This window comes from Urtica dioica, chromosome 5, assembly GCF_054948205.1.
Source record: "Urtica dioica subsp. dioica isolate 48M chromosome 5, U.dioica_male_clone48M_v1_H2, whole genome shotgun sequence".
Lineage (NCBI taxonomy): Eukaryota > Viridiplantae > Streptophyta > Magnoliopsida > Rosales > Urticaceae > Urtica > Urtica dioica.
In genome coordinates, this window is record NC_142760.1 from 36,615,935 (window position 1) to 36,640,522 (window position 24,588).

Sequence of the window (24,588 nt, forward strand, 5' to 3'; positions counted from 1 at the left end):
TAACCCTAGACACTCGACGTGAATCCCGAAACTACACAACTTGTTTAACTTTGTACAATTACATTTTTTTTTCAACTAATTATACATGATTATAGTTAGACTCTAGCTAACGGTCCTAGCCTCGAGGACTCGCTGCCTCAAGTCTACGCCACGCCGAGGCTTCGCAGCTCTAAATCTCGTCGTTGCTGCACACTTTCGCAGCCTCTCGGTGCCTTCTTGAAGGAGTCCACTCCTTTGTCCTCGAGTTGAGTCCCGACGGCGGTCCAGTCGATCCCCAGCTTCTCGAGAGCACTGTAAATGCCCTCGGCCTCCGACACGTTCGAGTCTATCGTCCTCGAAACCGCTCCGTGGTCCATGAACGCCTGCAGAGCTTGGTCCGGCATCGTGGACACCTGTACGCACACCCAGCTTGCCACATTAACATCGTGTCGTGTGTTATGCTATGGAACAACGCAAAGAGACGACAATTATCGAACTCACGGTATCGGGACAATTCTTCGCGCCCTTCTTCACCAGAGCCTCCCATCTCGGCCCAGAAAACTTCTTCTGGTAAAGCTTGTACGCCAACGCCGCTTGTGCCACCGCTGCCTAATTCCATTGCAAACCAAACCAATCAGCTTCCATCCCACTAGTTTCATTATATAAAAAAGAAAAGAAAAGCATATAGTACACTACCTTTCCTCGGAGGTTGAGGGCCTCCGGGGTTCCGATCTTCTCGAGCAGGCTGTCGATGAGAGTGTCTACGCGGCTCACAAAGAAGGAAGCCACGCTGGTGACTCTCGAGAGGTCGTCGAGGCCGGAAGCCTCGAGGCCGTCCAAGTACGCGTCTATCACCTCTTCGTGGTTAAACACACACACACACACATACATACATACATACATATATTTGACGTTCAAGTATGAGGTTGTAGCTTACAGTGACGTTGACGCTTATTCCGAGGGAAATGACTCTCTGAATGGAGGGGATGCACGGAGCCGTGGCCGGAATCTTGATGTAGACGTTGGGGCGGTCCACCACTTTGTGAAGCCATTTGGCAGCCTCGACAGTGCCGTCCGTCTCATCCGCCATACACATAAACACACATACACCGGTCAGGCATACACATAAACACACATACACGGACACACACACGCAGAAATTCCAAAAGCCCCAAAACCAACCCTAGTTCATGAGATTTTCGGCCAAAACACTACCAAACCAAGGAAATTCGAGTTCAATCCACAAATTCGAGCTATAAACATCAACAATCGAGTCCAAACAACATATAATACTAACCAATTTCACTGAATTCAACTAGGATTCAAAACCCCCAAAAATTAAAACCAAGAACCCTAGATCTCAAAATCCATTTCGGGTTTGATTTTCTTACCGAGATTCTCGTGAATTTTGGACTCCTCGGCGTGTTATCTCTCCTTCCCGGCGTCTCTTTCTCGGGCGGTGGTCACGGCGAGCTCGCGGAGGTGTTGCTTCCTCGACTGGAGCGCACGCGATGGTGGAGGGGTTCGGCCAACAGCTCGCGAGGTAGAAGAGAGGAAGAAGGAGGAGATAAGAGTGTGGCGGTCGGAGTGGTGGCGGCGACGGGGGTGGGAGCAAATGCAGGAGAGAAATCGGAGAGAGAAATCGCAGGAGTTTTTTTTTTGGTCTTTGGCGAGAGAATGAAGCTGCTGCTTAATTTATACAGATTTTTGAATTTGGGTGCGACTTTGTCGCACCCAATGACACCTTTGGGTGCGACTTTGTCGCACCCAATGACATTTGTAAAAAAAAGGGGGAAGTTTTGGCCGCTGAAATTTTTTGGGCATTTAGGTGCGACTAAGTCGCACCTATTACTCTGGAGAAAGTATTGGGTGCGACTAGTCGCACCCAATAGTCTTAACACACTTTTGGGTGCGACTAGTCGCACCCAAATTCAAAAAAATTCGCGAAAATTTTCCAGCGCTTAATTGAGTTTTGGGTCCGACTAGTCGCACCTAAAAGTCTTTTTGGTGCGACTTTTAGGTGCGAATAGTCGCACCCAAAAGTGATCCGCACCGGAAAACTGTATTTGTAGTAGTGTCTGGAGAGTTCGATGACTTTCTTAAAGAAGAAGGTATCGCTTCTCAGCTTACCGCACCTGGCACACCTCAACAAAACGGAGTGTCAGAGAGAAGAAACCGAACTCTTATGGAGATGGTTAGATCAATGATGAGTTACTCATCACTCCCGCTTTCCTTTTGGGGATATGCCCTCGAAACAGCCGCTTACATTCTGAACCAAGTTCTGTCTAAAACGGCTCCTGGTACTCCTTATGAACGATGGACTGGCCGTAAAGTGAATCTTGGCCGCATCCGAATTTGGGGTTGCCCTGCACACGTGCTGAGGCAAAAGACTAGCAAGTTGGCTAGTAGGTCAGAATTATGCCTGTTTGTAGGATATCCGAAGGAAACCAAATGTTTTACTTTCTATAGTCCCGAGAACGATAAGACTTTCGTTAGCACGAATGCTCGTTTCCTCGAGGAGGACTTTATGAAGGATGCGAAACCTAGAAGCAAAATTGTGCTTGAAGAAAAGTTGGGTGAGGAAGCTTCTACCTCATCTGTAAGAATTGTTCTTACCCCAACTGAAACACAACCTAACTCATCAGAATCTCGTCAAGTAGTACTTAGACGTAGTGGGAGGGCTGTTCAACAGCCTGACAGGTACATGTCTTATGGAGACTCTCTTGTAGCCGTCTCCGACATGGATGACCCTGTTTCCTATAGCCAAGCGATGGCTTGTTCTGAATCAAACCTTTGGCTTGACGCCATGAAAGTTGAAATGCACTCGATGTATGTCAACAATGTCTGGAAACTTGTAGACCTTCCTGAAGGGATTAAACCCGTAGGGGTGTAAGTGGATATACAAGTAGAAAAGGGGTCCTGATGGGAACGTCGAGACGTTCAAAGCACGACTTGTGGCGAAGGGTTATACCCAACAAGAAGGGATTGACTATGAAGAAACCTTCTCGCCAGTCGCGATGCTTAAATCCATCCGCATACTCCTATCCATAGTTGCAGCTCTGGACTATGAGATCTGGCAAATGGATGTCAAGACAGCCTTTCTGAATGGCAATCTTGACGAGCGCATTTACATGGCTCAACCAGACGGTTTCGTGGATAAAGGTCAAGAGACCAAGGTTTGTGAGTTGCTTAAATCCATTTATGGACTAAAGCAAGCATCTAGGTCATGGAATATTAGATTCGATGAAACTGTAAAGAGCTTCGGCTTTGAACAGTCAATAGATGAGCCTTGTGTTTACAAGTTAATACACGAAGGCAAAGTTGTGTTTCTGGTACTATATGTCGATGATATACTACTCATTGGTAATGACGTGGGTAAGTTATCTGAGGTTAAGGTCTGGCTAGCAAAGCAATTCGATATGAAGGATCTAGGAGAAGCCGCGTACATTCTGGGGATCCAAATCTTTCGAGATAGGAAAAACCGGACCCTGTCGCTCTCTCAAGCATCTTATATTGATAAGGTGATGGATCGCTTCTCGATGCAAGACTGGAAGAGGGGTCAAACACCCTTTAGGCATGGAGTTTCACTCTCTAAAGACCAGTCTCCCAAGACTGCACAAGAGATTGAAGACATGAGGAAAATTCCTTACGCCTCTGCCGTAGGAAGCCTTATGTATGCTATGCTTTGCACTAGACCTGACATCTGTTTCACCGTTGGCGTAGTTAGTCGTTTCCAATCCAACCCTGGACCCGAGCACTGGATTGCTGTTAAGCATGTTCTTAAGTATCTTCGAAGAACTAGGAACTTGATGCTTACATACTCAGGTACTGACCTGACTATGACGGGATATACCGACTTCGATTTTCAAGCGGATAAGGATTCCAGGAAATCCACTTCGGGATCTGTGTTCATCCTTAATGGTGGAGCTGTTGTGTGGAGAAGTATTAAGCAATCTTGCATTGCTGACTCCACAATGGAAGCAGAATATGTGGCTGCTTGTGAAGCATCCAAAGAGGCTGTATGGCTTAGAAAGTTCCTTAAGTATTTGGAAGTTGTTCCAAACGTCGACGAGCCCATGACCCTTTATTGTGATAATAGTGGGGCTGTCGCTAACTCAAAGGAACCTAGAAGCCATAAGCGCTCTAAAGCATATTGAGAGGAAATACCATTTGATTCGAGAGATCGCGCAACGCGGAGACGTGGAGGTGAAGTAGATCTCTGGCAGATCCATTCACCAAGGCCCTAGCGAACATGGTCTTCGACCAACATCGAGAGGGATTAGGCATAAAGGACTACTCACATCTTCTTTGAGTCAAGTGGGAGTTTGTTGTCAATGGTGCCCACAAGAAGAGTAGTAGTGTCTATTTATGTACATTTGATGTAATATAGTCTTACGAAGACTCTTGCTTGTAATTGCTTATTCATTAATAAAGTTGAAACGCTCATTCATTCTCTCTTTGTTTGAAGCTTTATGATAAAACCTTAGTCTTTTAGTCCATAAACAAACTTAACAACTTACGAAGAGACAAATGTAGATTTGCATGAACAAACTCTTCGTAGTTTGCTTAAAACGATATATTCGCAATCTAAGGGTCAAAGGACTATTGACCTCAGTATGATTGTTAGAAGAATCTATGATGTCTGGTTATGAGGCATTGAGAGTTGGGGACTCTATAGTTCTTCTAGGTATCTTCCGAAGGTACTGAATTGACCAGTGCACTTCTAGAGACAATATAAGAACAAACCATTTAACCTCTTATGTCTCGAAGTCACTATGTATGAATTGCATCATGCTTACCTTAATCCTGAAATGAGACATGCCATTTCACACCTTAGTATTCTCATTTGAGAAAGTCAGAGTTCGGACTCACTATGTCATTCCGAACAGGGCCTATTGGTGAAATACTAAGTTGTGAGTATGTCATGAGTAACTTTGTGAAGTTCTCATAGATATGGAATTCATGTACAAGATTGCTGAAATGCAATGTATGTCACCTCATGCTTTGTTCCTTGGAGTGTGAATAAACGAGCTGGCCAGTGTCCAAATTGAGTCCTGACTCTTTTGGATGAAACAATGTGACTTGTTAGCTCCTCGTCAATACATTGTTTCTAACTTATTCACAAGCGACAAATGAGTTGAGGAAATAACAGCTAGAAGGGTAAAATGGTAATTTAGTAAATCCCGACTAGCTGATGACATTCATGAAGGGTAGCATAGATAATATTCAGTGGATCCGCTCATTATAATTAGGTGAATTCTTGAGTAGAAAATAAATTCATTTGAACCGAGAGATTTTCAGTGTCAGCTCTTTAGTGGAGTCAGTTGGCATTAAGCTAAACTTGGAAAAGGTTTGTGAACTTTTGAGTCCAAGTGTTTAGCTAAAGCTTTGTTCATTTGGGTCCATGAGGTCACTGTCACGAATCACATCGATAGGAATAGTTAAACTGGAAGCTAAGTCAAAACAAGAACGAAAATAGTCAAAAGGGTATTTTTGTCTTTTGAGACAAAGGATGAAATGAATGTCAATAAATTTTTTGACAAGTTCATTTGATGACTTAATGTCACTCGGCCATGACTTGATCATTGGGCCTTGTGAATTAATTTCATTTCATAAGAATTTTATTGAAAATTCTTAATGGGCCTTTTCTTATGTTGTCATGAACAAGTGAAGAAAATTATAAAAGCCTTTTCTAGTGAATAAAGGCGCCCAAATACCCTAGAGATAGAGAGAATATTTTGTGCATAAATGTATGAAGATACTTGCCAAAAGAAAAAGAGGAAACAAATTTCCTCTAAAGGAAAGAAGAGGTAGGCGCCCAAGTAGAGAAAGAAGCAAGGCAAGGAACAAAAAAGGAAACAAATCCAAGCCTTCTAGAAGGCTGCCTTGGCCGAGTGTCTCATAGAGGAAAAGAGGAAATTGGCTCATGAATATGTGATATTCTATAGAAGAGGAAACTACCTTATTGAAAGTGAGACCTCTCCTATAAATAGGAGCCTCATTCTTCTCATTTTTCTCATCCCACACAAGTTAGAGATTGAGAGACTCTCTCTCTAGACATTGTGGCCGAAATCCTCTCTCTCTCTCTTTCTATTTTATTTTTGATTTTTCTTGTTTTGGCACCTAGGTCCTCACTCGACCTAGTGTTTAGCTCTGCGACTTTGAGACTCGTTCTTAAGTCGTAGTGTTTAAAAGTGCCCACTCACTGATTCCTTCTTTTCGAGTGATTTAGTGATAGAAACTTTCGTGGTTGCTCGAGGTGCCGAGGAAAGAAAGAGAGACGTGCTGCGAGGGGAGACGAGCGTTGCAAACTTTCCACAAGCTTCTTCAAAGTTCAAGCTTCAAGAAAGGTTAGTAAACTTCTAGCTCATATTGGTTTTTAATTACATGTGCTTGCTCTTGTCTAGGTTAGTAAAAACTGTTTTACTTGTAAAAGAAAATTTTTAAAATTCCGCCGCTTACCGAAGCGTTAATTATTTTCTCAAACCCTAGATCGATTCCAACAGTGTAAACATCCATCCTGTCATAGATTTGTTATCTCCGACACTCGATATCCAACTTGCGTCAGTATATCCTTCTAGTACGGAAGGAAACTGACCGTATTGAAGTCCAAGATTTTTGGTTTTCAAAAGAAATCCAAAAATTCTCCCAATGGCCTTCCAATGCTCGACACTTGGATTGCTAGTAAATCTGCTCATTTTACTAACGGCGAATGCTATGTCTGGTCGAGTACATTGCATCAAGTACATAAGACAACCAACAACACTAGCATATTCTAATTGAGCCACAACCCTTCCATCATTCTTTTTAAGTTTTACACTTGGATCAAATGAGGGATTCACCTATTTGAACTTTAAATGTTTGAATTTATTAAGCACTTTTTCAACACAGTGTGATTGACTAAGTTCATAACCCCCACTGGTTCTACGAATCTTGATACCCAAAATAGTATCAACTTGTCCAAGATCTTTCATTTTGAAAGTGGAAGATAGAAACCTCTTCGTTTCTAATATTCATTTCATCTTATTGATAATGATCAATATATCATCAACATAGAGACATAGGAAGATCACAAGGTTACCACGCACCTTTGTGTACAAACACTTATCACAAACGTTAGGAACAAATCCATTCGAAAGTATGATATAGTCAAACTTTTGATGCCATTGTTTGGGTGCTTGTTTTAATCCATTTAAGGATTTAACAAGTTTGCAAACCTTTTGTTCATTATCCGGACAGCACATACCTTCCGGCTGCTCCATGTAAATCTCCTCATCGAGATCTCCATTTAAAAATGCCGTCTTGACATCCATTTGATGAACATTGAGGTTATAAAAGAAGCCAAGGCAAACAACACTCTAATTGTGGTTGTCCTTGCTACCGGTGCATATGTGTCAAAGTAATCAATTCCTTCCCGTTGTCGAAATCCTTTGGCTACTAATCTAGCCTTGTAAGTGTTAAGAGTACCATCACTATGGTACTTTTTTTGGAACACACACTTACACCCAATGGGTCTCGACCCTTTGGGGAGATCGACAATCTCCCAAGTGTGATTTGACATAATAGAATCCATTTCATCTTGGATAGCATCCTTCCAAAAGGCAGAGTCCCTAGAAGCCACGGCTTTATTATAAGTCTTAGGATCATCTTCAACGAGAAGAATTATAGGAATCTTTCGAGAAAAACTCTCTCTATTTCCCTCTACTAGGTAAAAGGAAATAAGTTGAGAATCTATTTCATTAGGTCCTAAATCCTTAGTCTTACGGACTCTTTTGCTAATCTGAAGTTCGGGTTGTTCTACAACTACTCTAGAAGAACTTTCCTCTCGAGGTTCTTCATTAGTGGAATTTTGAGATTCATTTTGTTTCGAGTAAGATTCTAAAAGAATTCCACATTTCGGGATTCTACTATCACATTAGATTCTAAGTTTAGAAGTCTATATGCCTTGCTATTTGTAGCATAGCCAACAAAAGCACTTCGTATCCCTCGAGGACCCAACTTGGTCCTTTTAGGATCCATGTTTTTGTAGTAGGTTAGGCACCCCTACACTTTGAAATACGCAATATTCAGTTTTCACCCTTTCCATACCTTGTACGGAGATATTTGAGTTTTTTTTTAAAGGAATACGGCTTAAAATATGACATGCAGAAAGTAAAGCTTCACCCCACAAACTAAAAGGTAATTCAGAATGCATTAACATGACATTTATTATCTCTTGAAGTGTCCTATTTTTACGTTCGGCTAAACCGTTTTGTTGTGGTGTTCTAGCTGCGGAACATTCATGAACAATACCATTTTCTTCACAAAACGCATTAAAATCAGTAGGAAAAAATTCACCACCCCTATCACTTCTAAGGACTTTAATATTAATTCCTAATTGATTTTCTACTTCAGTCTTATACACTTTAAAGGCATTAAAAGCTTCATCTTTCTGTTTCAACAATTAAACATATGTAAATCTAGAGCAATCATCAATAAAGGTTATAGAATACCTATTTCCCCACCGGTTAACATGCCATTAAATTCACATATGTCGGAATGTATAAGATCTTAGAATTTATAAAAAGATTTCTTTATCATTTTAGATTTCACACATATTTCATATTTATCTAATTTATCAGATTTGCACGAAATTAAACCACATTTAATTAATATTTTCATAGTGCTAAATCCTATATGTGCTAATCTACTATGCCATAAAGAAACAGAATCAAACATATAAGCAGAAAGAGAAATTTCATTAATAACATTGTCAATAATACATAGTTTGACCATCCCTTCACTGGAATAGCCATTTCCAACAAATAGACCACTACGGGTCAAAATAAGCTTGCCCGACTCGTACACAGATTTGATCCCCGGTTTGCATAGGAGATCACCACTAACAAGGTTCCTACACATTTCCGGAACATGGAGAACATTGGTCAAAGTGACCGTCTTCCCGGAGGTGAAGTTGAGATCCACGTTTCCGATGCCGACAACTTGAGAGCGATGCTCATTTCCCATTTGAACTGCTTGTCCATCGTTGACTTCAGAATAGGTTTTGAAGGCAGCCCTATCATAGGTGACGTGAATGGTAGCACAAGTGTCTTACCACCACCCTTGAACCTTGTCATTGACCGCCATGAGTTCGCTCAACGTAGCGACTATGTTTCCATCGGTCATAGTGGCGTCAACTTCTTTCTCACCCGTCTTGCGGTGTCGACAATCTTGAGCATAGTGACCGGGTTTGCCACACACATAGCAATCCCCTTTGGACCCCTTGGACACAGGCTTGTTACCGAATGTAGATTTGCCAGAATGCTTGAGTTTCTTCGAGTCCTTTTTGGAACCCGAAGATCCTTCCTTGTCATTCCTCTTCCTCTTGCCTTTAGCGCTCACCGCATTGGCCTTGGAACTTCCGGCATCCGTGGTCTTCTCTCTCATCCTCGATTCCTCCTCGATTCGAAGATGTTTCTGGATTTGCTCCAAAGAGAAGTCCTCGGTGTTGTGAAGAAGTTTCTTCCGATAGCCTTTCCAGGAATTGGGAAACTTCGCAATAATCGCACCAATTTGGAAAGTCTCCGGAACATCTATCTTCACGGTCCTCAATTTGTTGACAATAACTTGCAATTCATGCACTTGAGCAAGTATGAGCTTGACATCATACATCTTGAAATCAAAGTAACTCGAGACAAGGAACTTTTTGGTACCTTCTTCTTCCGCCTTGAACTTGTACTCGAGAGCTTTCCATATCTCTGTACCCGATGGATTGTCGGTGTAGAGATCGTAGAGTCGGTCCGACAGTGTGTTCATGATGTGTCCATGGCACAGCAACTCGTCCTCTTGACGCTTCTTCCGGTCCGCCTTGAGTTCTTCATCATCATTTTCCGTTGGCTCCAGGATGAGCTCCAACGTCGGGTCCAACACGTAGAAGATCTTCATGGCGGTGAGGAAGAACCGCATCTTGTCCTGTCAGCGGGTGAAGTTGGTGCCTTCGAAGCGATCCAACTTGACGAAATCCTGGCTCATCACTTTCAGACTCGAAACGGACGCCTCGGTAGCCATAGCACAAGATACTATAAATATTGTTAGAAAATTCTTCGAAGTTGAAGACGTCGAGGCTTGAATCGCGCATGAGAACGCTTTCCTTATAGTATTTTTGTACCCCAAAAGTGTCTTAAGGTTCAGAACAAGAATACCGCAGGATACGACAAGTCTTATTCCGGACTGCACCAAGACAAAGTGCAATCCGAAAATAGGCAAGAACAATTTTCTGGGAAAAGTGTTTCAGGGAAGAGAGAGCAGGTTCGAAAACCCTGTAACAATTTCTGAAACCGAACTCGGTTTATAAAGAAATCGTACATGTTCGTGAAAAGGTTCGACGAACAGAAGCACAATTTCGTTCAAATGACAGGAACAGACGCAAACGACACGACCGTTGGCCAAACGACCGTTCGTTTCCGAAACGACGTGACTATCCATTCGAACGGTACCGCGAGAAGTCTGAGCCCGAGCCCGACGCCACCGGCGAGGGCGGATGTGAGTGTGAAAGGTAGCATAGATACGCCACCTCACATCCACATGTCATATTCCATTTCTACCACTTTTTTATTCATGGTTATTAAATGCAACTTATATAAGGTGCTCAACACTTTTGTGTTTATTCCATGTGAGACTCTTTTCCACTCACAAACACACTCTCTCAACAACAATACACTATTTCGTCTTTTAATGAACAATTTAAAATAAACCGTTAAATAATTAAATCACTTTATTTAATATAAGCTTTTTCCAACATCTTTTGCACTTGAAACTTGGATCAACTGAAACAGCCAAACCAAGGCCAAGCAAAAAAGAAGAGCCAAGTGGCTTATGACTCTCATCTTTGGAAATGTGTTGCAAAAACTCAATGTTTGGGTTCCCTAAAACAGTAGGTGATTCTCTTACATATATGCATGGGTTTCTTTCCTTGGCATTTCTTGCACTATTTGTTTTTTTTACATATTATGCTGGAAAATCATTAAGTACTGATGAAAGGTGCTAGTGACAATTGACACTTGATAACATAGGAAAAGCTATGTAGTGAAAAATAGCCTAAATAATCGTTACATATATTTGTCACTGATAAGTAATAACCACGTTGAATCCAGTCCCCACTTCATAGTTGACTTGAAAGTCTACGCTTGTGTGAAACCCGTGTGGACCATACTGACTTGAATGTCTACGCAAGTTGCAAAATTAATACTTCCCAATCTTGTTAGGGGATTTTTTTATTATTATTATTGTTTACTAATAATATGGCTCCTGGAGAGTAATATATTGGTAAACATCAAAACAACTTTAATTACAAAACACACTCAAAGAAAAATAAGTTACTCATTTTAACCAGTAGGTGCGTCCGTGAATGCCGAGCCAAAATTAGTTACTCAGGAAGCAACATTTTAATGCAAAAAAAAAAAAAAAATCCTAATTCGTCAAGTGCGAAGTTAGGATCAAGCATTTTGTTTAGAGCATTGAAAGAGAGCCTGTCTTAAAAATCAAAGGTCTGCATTTTCAAATTTTGGGCCACCAAGTCCTCAAAGCTTTTGTAGTACTTGTATTTCAATTTGAAAATGAAATATTAAATATGGGTTGATAATACCCCTCCTTGGCTGTATCTTGATATTTTGGCCGATAGGCCTATTTAATAAAAGTCAGGTTTTGATAAAAAAAAAATGGTGGAAATAATTAAAGTCTATTTCTTTTTTCTCCAAGCTTTAAATTGAATGAGGAAATCGTATCCTTCATCTTGGATATTTAAATTCAAATGCTGGACCTACTAACTTTGACGAGTTGGATGTTGACTAAATGATCCAACTTCTAACGACTTAATTGTTCACCCAGGTGAGCTTATACAGGCTCTTTTAAAGGATTTGAACAAAAAAAATATAATGTTCCTATCTTCATGTTTGAGAGCTTTGTATTTCAACTGTACAGCTTCAAAAGAGAAAGCAAAGTAAAAGATCTTCTATAGACGATTCAGGTATTTTTCCAAATATAGACCATGGAGAATAACTTACTTTATCTTTTGACAACGGTTTGTTTTGTTTTGTTTTGTTTTGCAGGCATCCAAACCATAAGGCGATGAGGTTGGAGCTTATAAGGTGATACGATCTTCTAGCACAAACCAGGCTTTTAGATACAACAAATATCACATCTAAAAGTCAAATATCTTGCCAAATAATTTAGACAGCTCGGTCATAAAGTGACATCAATGACTTTATAATCTTGATCTAGGAGCAATTATAAATGTTGTTTAATGAATGAGCGATGTTAAGTCTTCAATTACTAATAAAAAAATAGGGTTCTGAAACTAATTAGCATATATAAACTCAAATTTTGATAAATAGCCAACGTTTGTTTAATTTTGCAATAGCCATTAATAGAAATTTACAATATACAAATATTCAAAATATAACAAAAATTAATAGAAAATAACTTGCTACATTAAATTTGTGGTTATATTTGAAACATATTTGAAACGTTAGCTAAATTGTAATTTTGACGTTTGTAGTGGCTTAATTGTGCAATTACGCATTTCTTAATAATAAAAACAATTGAATAAGAAAGCAAATAAATAGCATTTATCAACCTTGAAATCCTATTGATGGCACCATATCCAAAAAAGTAGATACGAAGCCCCACAACATCTAATTAATTTGGTCACTCAAAACATTTAGAGATTGCAGAGTAGTCAATATTTCACATATATGTTTTTAAAATAGCCATTTAGTATGCCCTGGACACTGTAATATATTGTGTAATTACATATTTAACCTTTTAAAAAATTGTTTAAAAATTTTAAATAGCCAAAGTTTAGCAAATTTTGAATCACACATCTTAGCAACGATTGTGATTTATTGAGTTAACTCAATACAATTGTTTAATTTTTCATTATTAAATATGACTTTTTCACATCAGAAGCGACTTGTCATTTTAGAGTCGCTTCTAAAGCTCAAATATATATATGCGATTTTTTTAGTTTTATAAGCAGCTTATTTGTAGTAGTGTTAAAAAATAAAGTAGACCACTTAAAATGTAATCTAGCCAACGATTTAAGCATGTATAAAATTTAGTCACATTTGGTAATGTGACCTCTAATCAGATAGTATTTTATATGATTGTCTTTAGCATTTTTATCGTCAATTTATGTAAATATACATTAACTTTGATAAATAGCTAATTCACCAAACTAAACGAAACATTGACTAGTTCTTAAAATCAAGTTTAAAATTAAATAGTTACGGTATGCTTAAAAATATTTTGATGTGTAGTTATTAATGTTTTATAGTCGGTCGCATTTAGGAATTAGTTTTTTTTTTTTAATTGTGTCAAAATTTTATATGGTTGTAGTAGGCACCTTTTTTTTTTTTTAGAAGCGATATTATTCGCTAAAATTATATGATATATTAACATTGTAAAGCACACGTGATATTATTGTTCAAAATTACAAAATTTAAGATAAATCCTAAAAAGAGCATGCATTTATTTATGTAGTAGTACACTTTTTATCCAATCTGTTATTAGGAAACCTTTATGCCAAACCTTGGCTACTTAAATTATCAGCAATTGATATTGAAATTCCATCAATCAGTACATATGTACGTTTTGTCAATTTTGTAAACTAGCATGGATAATTATAAACCCGTTATCAATAAGAAACTAAGTTACAAAATCTAAGTTATTTTAAATATGATGAGAGAGAGAGAGAGAGAGAGAGAGAGAGAGAGAGAGAGAGAGAGAGAGAGAGAGAGAGAGAGAGAGAGCTAAAATAAAGGAATTAAAAATTGCATGCATCCCGTGATGTAATTCATTTTTATTTATTATTACTAATTAACTGATTGATTCAGATAAATAATTTTTCTTTTCTTTTTTAGAATTCGTTTTTTTTTTTTCAACTTTATTATTTTGAAAGCATGGGATATTGTGGTATTTATTGATTCATTTTTCTTTCCATTAATGATGAAATTATAAAATTAATTGGCTAATTTATAAAATTAATATTTGCTAATTATAACTTTTATACGATGCCTAAATTTTAAAAAATAGGCTCCCCCAAACTTCGTCCTTGACTACGAATATTTACTATGGAAATCTAATACCCTTGCACCAAATTTCTTGTCTAAACCTCAAGCCACATGTATACGTACGGATATGATTAATGAATCATTCATATTATAAAATCATACAAGTATGTATAGAAATGAAAATCCTGCTTCATTAGAACATATATATATATATATATATATATATATATATATATATATAGAGAGAGAGAGAGAGAGAGAGAGAGAGAGAGAGAGAGAGCCATGATTATGTCATATTTTCTGTATCCTCTTCTTCTTATTCTTCTCCTTCATTTCATTTATTTCTTTGTAATTAAAACCACGGCGAGAAGAGGCGAAAAGATTCCTCCTGGACCAAAGCCTTTTCCGATCATCGGAAACCTGTTGGAGATCGGCGACAAACAGCCCCACAAATCTCTCGCCGATCTCTCCAAGAGGTACGGCCCGATCATGAGTCTGAAGCTCGGCCGAGTCACGACGATCGTGGTCTCTTCTCCGGCCATGGCCAAAGAAATTCTCCAGACCACGACCAGTCCTTGTCAGAGCGCACAGTCCCCGATGCCGCTCGTTGCCTCGACCATTCCCAGTACGGAATTATTTGGCCGCCTCCGACCGGAGCTTGGAGAACACTCCGGAAGATCTGCAACCTCCACGTGTTCTCCAAGAAAGCCCTGGACTCCAGCAGTAACTTGCGGCACAAGAAAGTGGAAGAGCTGCTAGACGAGGTTCGGGAGAAGACTAGCAGTTGTGGTGTAGTCGAGATCGGGAGAGCGGCTTTCAAGGCTTCTCTGAACTTGCTGTCCACCACTTTCTTCTCCGTGGATTTGGTGGGAAATTCAGGGTCCGGTGGTAGTCGCGGTGATGATGATGTGGCGATGGGAATCAGGGACACGGTCCGGAAGATCGCCGAGGTGCTGGGTGAACCTAACGTCACGGATTTCTTCCCGTTGCTGAGGAAGCTTGACCCGCAAGGCATCAGGAGACGGGCAACGGATCATTTTCGGAAGTTTTTGGACTTGTTCGATAGGATCATAATTGAGAGGTTGAGGATTAGAGGAGAGAGAAACTTTCAATCGGAAGAGAAAGATGTTTTAGATATTCTCATTGGCATGATTGGAAAAGAAGATCAGCTTGACAGAAACTCAATAAAACACTTGTTATCGGTATGGCTTATTATTATTATTATTATTATTATTATTATCATTATTATTATTATTATTATTATTATTATTATTATTATTATTATTATTATTATTATTATTATTATCATTATTATTATTATCATTATTATTATTATTATTATTATTATTATCATTATTATTATTATTATTATTATTATTATTATTATTATCATTATTATCATCATCATTATTATTATTATTATTATTATTATTATCATTATTATCATCATTATCATTATTATTATTATTATTATTATTATTATTATTATTATCATTATTATCATCATTATTATTATTATTATTATCATTATTATTATTATCATTATTATTATTATTATTATTATTATTATTATTATTATTATTATTATTATTATTATTATTATCATTATCATTATTATTATTATTATTATCATTATTATTATTATTATCATTATTATCATTATTATTATTATTATTATTATTATTATTATTATTATTATTATTATTATTATTATCATTTTCATCATCATCATTATTATTATTATTATTATTATTATTATTATTATTAGTGTTTCTCCTTATATTTAAAATATCTGCCCTAATTCATATGATGGAAATATCCACATATTTTCACAGAAGTTTAGTACTATATATATATATATATATATATATATATATATATATATATATATATAATAGATAAAAACACTATACATTTCTTGATTAAGAAAAAATAAATATACTTGGATTTTTTTAAAACAAAACGAACTATTTAATTTTTAGTTTAATTAGTTATTATTGTCTGAACTCGGAATGTTTGTAAAATATCACTCTTTTACCTCAAGAAGTTAATAAATAAAAGATCTCCAAATATATATATATATATATATATATATATATATATATATATAAATATATATATATATATATATATATATAAATATATATATTGGCAATGCTAGTCACTCAATAAACTTTAGGGAGGGCTAAATATATGACGTATTTGAATTTTTTATGTTAGAATTTTAGTTTGATTATCTAATTATTCAGATAATAAGTCAGCTACCACAACACGTATACGTAAAAGTCATATTACGAATGACTTAGGACTGTCCTTCAATAATTTCTTAGGCTAAAAATTTCACTTAATAATGAATTCTAAACTTCCTCTTGTCCTTCAATAAATTTTTAGGCTAAAAATCTCTCCCTTAATAATAAATTTTAACAACGTTAGTTAATGATCCGTATAGAATCCTAATAAATTATAAAGACAAAGAGAAAGAGAAACTTTGACATTGTTTTTACCTAGAATAGCTGCTTTTCTGCTCCTCTTTTTTTCTTTTTCTTTTTTCCATTTGACTTTCAAAATATTATACGCATATTAAAGTTAAACTACAGGTATGTTTTTGCTATACGATCAAAATTTGGAAAAAGGTGCCATATTATTTTTAGATCTAGGATGTAATTTACTCAATTAGATTTAGAGAGGAGAAAATAACAGCACAAATACTTAATGTTTTCATAAACATACATTTAAATACTTATTATTTTTTTTCGATGAAAAATACTTAATGTTGAGTTTTAGCTGCACCGTTAAATAAAGTCAATAAAATTTGACAGAAAAAAAATGTTTCAATATAAAAATGTTTACAAAAATGTTTAATAAAATTGATATTATTAATGCCTGATTAATATTAAGAAATAAATATTAAAATATTTTTACAATATCATCAATGCTTGATCATAATATAAAAGTCGTTTTAAAAAAATTATTATAAAAATGATATTTTTAATTTTATTATAATATATTTAATCGTGTTTAATTTGAGGCTGCCACGTGTATTTCCGTCAAATTTAACTAACTTTATTATTATTTTTTCTTGCAAGGGTTATTCTGAGACTAATGACCATGAAAATTTATATTAAAAAATGTACCAAATTGTTCTATGGTTCTTAAATTTTATGGATTTGACAAATTTATTCCTATTTTTAGACGTAATCTCATGTGTGTGACCCTCTTGATAGCTTGCATTTAGACTTCAATTCATCATTTTTCACTATGTATAGCGGTCCGCTACATTCATCAACCAATTGAGGTCATAATACTAACTACTGTAAATTTGACAAAGTTTAAGGACTTTTGGTGCAAAAAAAGATTATAAGCTAATTAATCTGCCACAATTCCTAATGTTATAGGACCATGAGTGCAAACTAACCTATAAAAACTATCGAGAGACTAACACTGCAAAAATATTATTATTGAGAAACTAAAATGTAATAGACATTAATCATAATCCAAAGTCTGCATATGCCAAACCCCAATTTAAAATTTTGATTACTCTAAAAATATGTTGTAAAGAAACTGTTAATGTGTATATGTAATTGAATGTATCACTCCGCTAAGTCCAAAAATATTCCAAGGATTTTAAAAATTTCTTGATTCCTTGATTATTACACTCACTCAATTAAGGATAAAGTAATGTAGGGCGGACCGACGTGGACCATGGGAGTGGCCCAGGCCACCCCTAACTCTTTGAGAAAAAATAATTAATTATGTGTTTTTATATTTTTTTTTGGTGTTTCTTTGTTGATATCTCTGTGTTGGACGCTGGTTTCTCGGCTCTTAAAAAATATTATAACATTATATATTATGTTAAAAGACCAAAAAGTCTGAAAAAGCCTTACTTTAACGCCTTATATTGTACTTTGGCTTTAATACCTTATTTTCTTGTAATTTGGTATTTTCTTTTTTTTATTATTATTATTCTTGGCTTCTCTACTGTTCTATCCTAGTCTGCCGTGACTTTTGCGGATTAGGCTTCAGATTGAGAAGTTTATTTTTTGCTTTTTACTTGAGTCAGAACACCAACATCATGAAATAGGAGTAGTAACTTGCTGTGAGAGGTATCAATTTTCTTCTAAAAAAATAGTGGAATATTGTATCCAACTATATTTTAAAAAAAAGAGGAATTTTTTAACTCCAAAACAAACTGTTTATATAACAGTGTAGTAGTGACATGTATAGTTGAAAATTAAGATTATTTTTATTTCTTAGGGCATTTGTTAAAAAATTATTTTAGAGATTTGTTTAGGGATTGATAATTTGTTAATTTAAACATTAGAAATTAGTTATATATTATTTTAATAAAAAATTTGTGTAAGATATTTAAATATTGTATATGTACAACTTTTTTTCTTAATGAAAACATCAATAATTGATTAATATTTTAAAATAAAAAGTATTAAAAATTAACTACCGATAATTATTTATTATGTATATATTTTCGGCCACCCTCGACTTTAATTTCTGGGTCCGCTCTTAATGAATTAATTAGATATAGATCATTAATTTTAGTGTCTTCGTGATGTACCAAGGATCTATTTGGTGCTGGAACCGAGACGACATCATCGACGTTGGAGTGGTCGATGGCTGAGCTTCTCAGAGCCCCAAAAGTGATGTCAAAAGTCAAAGAAGAAGTCAACCAAGTCATCGGAAAAGGAAACCAAGTCAAAGAATCGGACATCGATCGCCTTCCTTACTTACAAGCCATTGTCAAAGAGACCTACCGTTTACACCCGGCAGCTCCCTTATTAATTCCCCGGAGAGCGATCGTCGACGTGGAAATCAACGGTCGTTACACGATCCCTAAAGGCTCGCAAATCTTGGTCAACGTGTGGGCTATTTCCAGAGACCCGAGTGTTTGGGAAGACCCTAGCGAGTTCATTCCCGAGAGGTTTTTGGGGTCGAGTGTTGACTTCAAAGGTCGGGATTTTGAGCTAGTTCCGTTTGGCGGGGGTCGAAGAATATGCCCCGGATTACTGTTGGCGACGCGGATGATTCAACTGATGTTGGGTTCACTTATTCACAACTTTGAATGGAAGCTTGAAAATGATGTCACGCCCGAGACGATGAACATGGACGAGAAGTTTGGCATTACCTTGCAAATGGCCGAGCCTTTGAGGGTCATTCCTGTGCTTATTATATGATTGCGTTGTTTATATTTGCGTGAAGAAGATAATATGTTTGAGTGAAAGTTTTATGTGCAATGTGTCAAGTTTATATGACTTAATTTGGCAATATGAAAAGTAAATTGTTATTATGTTAGAAAGACATGCTTTAGTCTTGGCAAGACTTGTGTTGTTATTAAGTGGTATTCATGTTTATGTTTATTTATACACGTTCATGAGTTTGATAATATATTTTTTTATTATATAATAGTGACAGTACTATTGGCCTACATGATATTTTAAGAAGCGGAAACGCATGTGACACAATCGACCAATATTACATAATTTAAGACAAATTTTAAAGGGATGTGCATTTCTGTAGCCCATGAAACTTGAACTCAGGACCTCTTCGTTGATGTATGTGTGAGATTATCACTAGACCAAATTAGTTACCACGATAATGTTATTTGTTATTGTTGCACTACGTAAAAAGCCATACCGTTGTCGGCGAACTTCATTGTTTTTTGTTGATAAATGAAGGGCCTCGTTAAAATCCCTACGCTTCGACTGGTACAACATAGAGGAAAGAGTACTCTATATGCTTCATTAACTTAATGAAATATCACATTTGTTCCGCACAAAGGATGGAACATTTCCATAATTACATTTTCCGCCAATATTGCATTCAGGTCCCATTTTACATTTTTCACCAATATTAGTGCATTCAGGTCCCCTCATCTAAAGATGGACATTTTTTTTACCAAATAAAACTAATCGATCAATTTATTCTAGAAAAATTACATGGAGTAAATATGTAAAATTTATAACTGCTAAATAGTCAACATTTAGATATATTTTTTTGTTTAAATAGCCAATTCTGATGATATGACAATTAAATAAAATATTTGCTCCAGATTTCTTCTTTTTTGTTTTAAGTTTATTTGAATAATTATATATATTTTCGAAATAAAAATAATAATTTATTATTATATGTGTAGATCTTATTCCGGTTATATAGAAAAATAATAAACGGGAGACAAAAATAAATGGTAATTTTTAAATAGATATTAATGAAAAAACAAAAAATTAGCAAAATAGCCAACATAAACGTTGGGATTTGCTGTATAGCCAATGTTTTGTAAATATTAAGTAAATAGCCACTCGGATGACGTGGCCTAATTTTATTTTTTTTTTCATTTCCGAAATTTGTCCTTATTGAGTTTTGAATTATGAAATTATTTGAAATTTGAATTATTTAGCCAACCCGAAAATTTGAATTTGAATTTCCAGATTTTAAGCGTGAACAGGACTATACCGAAGTTAATTATTTCCTTATATGTAGGAATTGTTTTTACATGGCTTTGTACTATTATTTTGTTTCGTTTTATATTTGATTTTTATTCCTTATTTACTATTTTGATTATGTCTTGACTTTTTAGTTTTATCTTTCTTAATTTTCGTTATTTTCAAGCGCTCATATATTATTCAAACGTCTGATTTATCACTGATCCACAAGATGTCTGAGTTTTCTCTGAATGAATCAGGTGGTGTAATATTTTATTTTTTGAAATCTTAGGCTGTGTTCGCACAGGTGTACTAATGTATTTACGTATATTTACTGTTGTTTTTTTTTTGTAGTTAAGCTTTTTGAACGTCAATTGCCGGAGAACCATAATCCATTGTCAGATGGTGTAAATACATAATGTAATCAAAATTATTTACAAACTGTTATTTACGATGATCTTGATTTGAAAAACTTCCCCATGAATTTTGATGTTAATGTCAACAATGTTTTTATGCGAAAGGATGTTCTTGTGTCGGCTATGAGCACGATTGCACTTCGTGGTAACTTTGAATTCAGGGTTCAGACATCTAACAAAATTCGATATAGTATAGTTCGTTTGAATGTTGGATGTTGTTGGACGATGAGAGCGTCTGTATGTTCTAGATCAAATTTGTGGGTCATTGGGACGTTTGTAAAAGAACATTATTGTTACTGATCATCCATTGTTCATAAACATAAGCAAGCGTCATCGTCGTTGATTAGCAAGTGTATTAAAGATGATTTCAGGGGCTCAATGGCCGATAAGATATCAGCTGTGGGTGATGTTGAAATTATGAAGACTCGGTATAAAGTTGATACTAGTTATTTCAAGGCATGGAAGGGACGTGCAGAGGCGCTAAAAGAGTTGCGTGGTGATTACGAAAAATCATACGGTCATTTACCTATTATTGGTGACTTGGTTTCTGAGAAAAACCCAGGTAATTTCGATATTTACATATTTATTCCCTGTTTTGGAGATATTTTTGGAAATATTTATTTCAACATCTAACAGTGAATTATTATTTACATTGATTTACATGAAACGCTGTAAATATTTTACTGTATTGATTTACTTTTTGTTTATATTTACACAGGTTCATACTCTATTACCATAGTAAATGCGGATAACTCATTCAAGTATTTTTTCTTGTCACTTGAGGCGTAGGTCCATGGATTCCAGTATTGTAAGCCTGTCATTTCGGTGGATGGCACGTTCCTGAAAGGGAAATCACATGGTACGTTACTCTTGGTGATTGCTTAGGATGGGGACAATCACTTGTTCCCATTAGCTTTCAGTATTGTTGATTCTGAAAATGAAAAATCTTGGAATTGGTTCATGGTGCAATTGAGACATGTTTATGGGGTTAAAGAAGACTAGGTCTAAGGCTGTTCATGATGTATTTTCTGAATCCAAATTTGCTATATGCATGCAACACTTATGGGGGAACGTGAAAACTAAATTTGGAAAGTCTTTCATTCAGCCTTTGTTTTATCGGTGTGCCAAGGCTTACACTCCAAAATAGTTTGATTTCTATTTGAACATTATCTCGTGCTCTAATAAGAAAATCAAAAAGTATTTGCTACGAGCCAATCTAGAATTGTGGTCACGAAGTCATTTTCCTGGAAAGAGGTTTAATGTGACGACAACCAATATTTCGGAGTGGTTGAACGCTGTTTTGAGAGAAGCAAGAGGTTGGCCTGTGGTAATGTTGGTTTTGTGTTTTCGTAGTCTTATTCTAGACTGGTTCAACAAGAAGAGGCTACTTATTCCCAAAATGCAATCAGGCCTTACAAATACCGGCTTTAAGATGCTATTTGAGTCCCAAGAAGCTGCACGGACTATGAACGTAAGTGAATACATTAGTTTATTTTTGTAAATACGTGTAAGTATATATTGTATTTACTTATAGATAGCTATTTACTGGTACATGCTATTAACGAGTCTCAATTTGAAGTTGTTGATGGTGCTAGACGCTTAATTGTTGACACCAACACCAGATATTGCAGTTGCAATTTTTGGCAACTAGAAGATTTTCCCTGTGCTCATGTCGTAGCTGCTTTATACCGGAGGAATTTGAGGCCCATTGACTATGTACCGGCATATTACACTCAACAAAATTATTATGCAACGTATGCCATAGATGTTGTTCCCGTTTGTCATGATGGGATTTGGGAGCTGCCACTAGATGCTGTAACAATACCACCACCGGTCCATAAACGTTCAGCTGGGAGACCTAGAGAAAAAGGTTTCAATCCAAGTCGAAAAGAGTTCAGTCATATCGACAAAGATGTAGCAAATCTGGACAGCAATGGCACAATAAAAGAGGATGCGCGTAGTTTTGTTTTTATGTTTTTATCGATGCTTGTTTTTTTTATTGAAGCTGATGAAGGAGTTTTTTGGTTGTCATTAGTGTTATAAGGCTTTCCTTGTTTTACAAGTTATTTGCGTTTTAGTTGTTTATAGTTGTCGTTTTTATTTTCTCTATTGGCTGTCGTTTTTCCCAAAACCCAGCTGACTTTTGTATTTAAAAACTCAGAATCTTTTCTGTCATTTCAATTGATTTCAATCATAGAATTCTTTTCATTCTCTTCGTATCTTCTTCCCTTTCTCTTTTTCTCGGATTCTCGAAATCAATATGGTATCAGAGCAATTCCGCATCTGAGAATTCCGATCTTTCTTCTCCTTTTCCGATCTTTAGATTTCAGTAACTATCCGCTTCCATAGGAGAACCTGAATCAAGATTGACGGAGCTTCCAATTACCGGTGTTCCCGGAACTATTCGACCTAGATCGACAATCGAAGATCAATCTTCACCGTACTACCTTCATCACTCTGATTCTTCAGGAGGAAGTCTCGTTTCCAACGTCTTGACAGGAACGAACTATATGCCTTGGAGTCGATCGATGCTCATCGTTCTTGAAGCCAAGAACAAACTCGGATTCATTGATGGATCCATACCGAAACCCTCGCCTGAAGATCCAGAGCTCCTACGTCTATGGAGTCGCAACAATAGCACTATCATCGCTTGGATCGTTAATTCTGTCTCGAAGGAGATCGCATCGAGCATACTCTTTGGAGGAACCGCTATGGACATCTGGAATGATTTGAAGGATCGCTTTCAACAGAGCAATGGACCAAGAATCTTCCAGCTGAGACGAGAATTCATCAATCTTTCTCAAGATCAACAGACGATTGGAGTGTACTTCACAAGACTCAAGTCTGTTCATCAAGATTTGTGCGATTTCAAGCCAGAATGTACTTGTGTTTGTACATGTGGAGGTAAGGCAAAATTGGCTGAATATGCTGAATCGGAGTATGTCATGCAGTTTCTCATGGGATTGAACGAGAATTACACGCACGCTCGAGGACAAGTTCTCCTTATGGAGCCTATGCCTCCTATTTGCAAGATCTTTACTTTTCCAATCTCATTTCCCCTTAAAGGTTCTGGGGTGATTGTGTTCTAACTGCCACATATATCATAAATAGGATTCCTTCTCCTATTTTGTTGAACAAGAGTCCTTATGAGATTTTGTACAAAAAGGAACCTATATATAGTCATATGCGTGTGTTTGGCTGTTTATGTTTTGCTTCCACTTTGAAAGCTCACAGGACCAAGTTTGATCCCAGGGCCAGAAGATGTGCCTTGATAGGGTATCCACAAGGTGTCAAAGGATACAAGCTCCTTGATATGAACACCATGGAAGTGTTTGTTTCAAGAGATGTTGTTTTCCATGAAAAATATTTCCCTTTTCATAATATCAGCAATCCTGATACTAGAACTGATCCTTTTGAAGACAGTCCTATCCCTATCCTTGTGCCTAATGTGATCCCTGCTCCTCATGCTGAAGTTGGGGACAATAAGAATTCTGAGGAAACTACTCCAGGATATAATGGATTGGAGAATCATACTCACAATGACAAGGTCATTTCTGACATTGGAGAAGCTGACACCTTTGTTCATGAACCTCAAGACTTGGCAGTGAGAAGGTCTTCTAGAACTCATACACAACCGAGTTACTTGAAAGACTATCATTGTAATCTCATTAAGAGAGGTGAATCTTTTCTTTCCAAGCATAGTCTTGATAAGGT

The 24,588-nt window shown here is 36.5% G+C and overlaps 2 protein-coding genes across 2 annotated transcripts; one reads left to right on the top strand and one right to left on the bottom strand.

Annotated features, from left to right (window-relative positions):
• Positions 1-9,069: 9,069 nt before the first annotated feature.
• LOC149398187 (uncharacterized) lies at positions 9,070-9,903 on the bottom strand. Its single transcript, XM_089614506.1, has one exon. It carries the CDS (start codon positions 9,901-9,903, stop codon positions 9,070-9,072), a length of 834 nt encoding a protein of 277 aa, XP_089470632.1.
• A 4,321-nt stretch (positions 9,904-14,224) lies between these two features.
• LOC149398188 (cytochrome P450 76T24-like) lies at positions 14,225-19,416 on the top strand. Its single transcript, XM_089615810.1, has 2 exons — positions 14,225-15,229; positions 18,602-19,416. Exons 1-2 carry the CDS (start codon positions 14,942-14,944, stop codon positions 19,211-19,213), a joined length of 900 nt encoding a protein of 299 aa, XP_089471936.1. The 5' UTR covers positions 14,225-14,941; the 3' UTR covers positions 19,214-19,416.
• The last annotated feature ends 5,172 nt before the right edge of the window (positions 19,417-24,588 follow it).

Bases quoted from the DNA above. Each gene is read 5' to 3' on its own strand.
- LOC149398188 (XM_089615810.1), top strand. From the start codon at position 14,942: ATGGGAATCAGGGACACGGTCCGGAAGATCGCCGAGGTGCTGGGTGAA. The intron at 15,230-18,601 runs GTATGGCTTATT...TGATGTACCAAG, and splicing joins CAATAAAACACTTGTTATCG to GATCTATTTGGTGCTGGAAC.
- LOC149398187 (XM_089614506.1), bottom strand. From the start codon at position 9,903: ATGAAGATCTTCTACGTGTTGGACCCGACGTTGGAGCTCATCCTGGAG.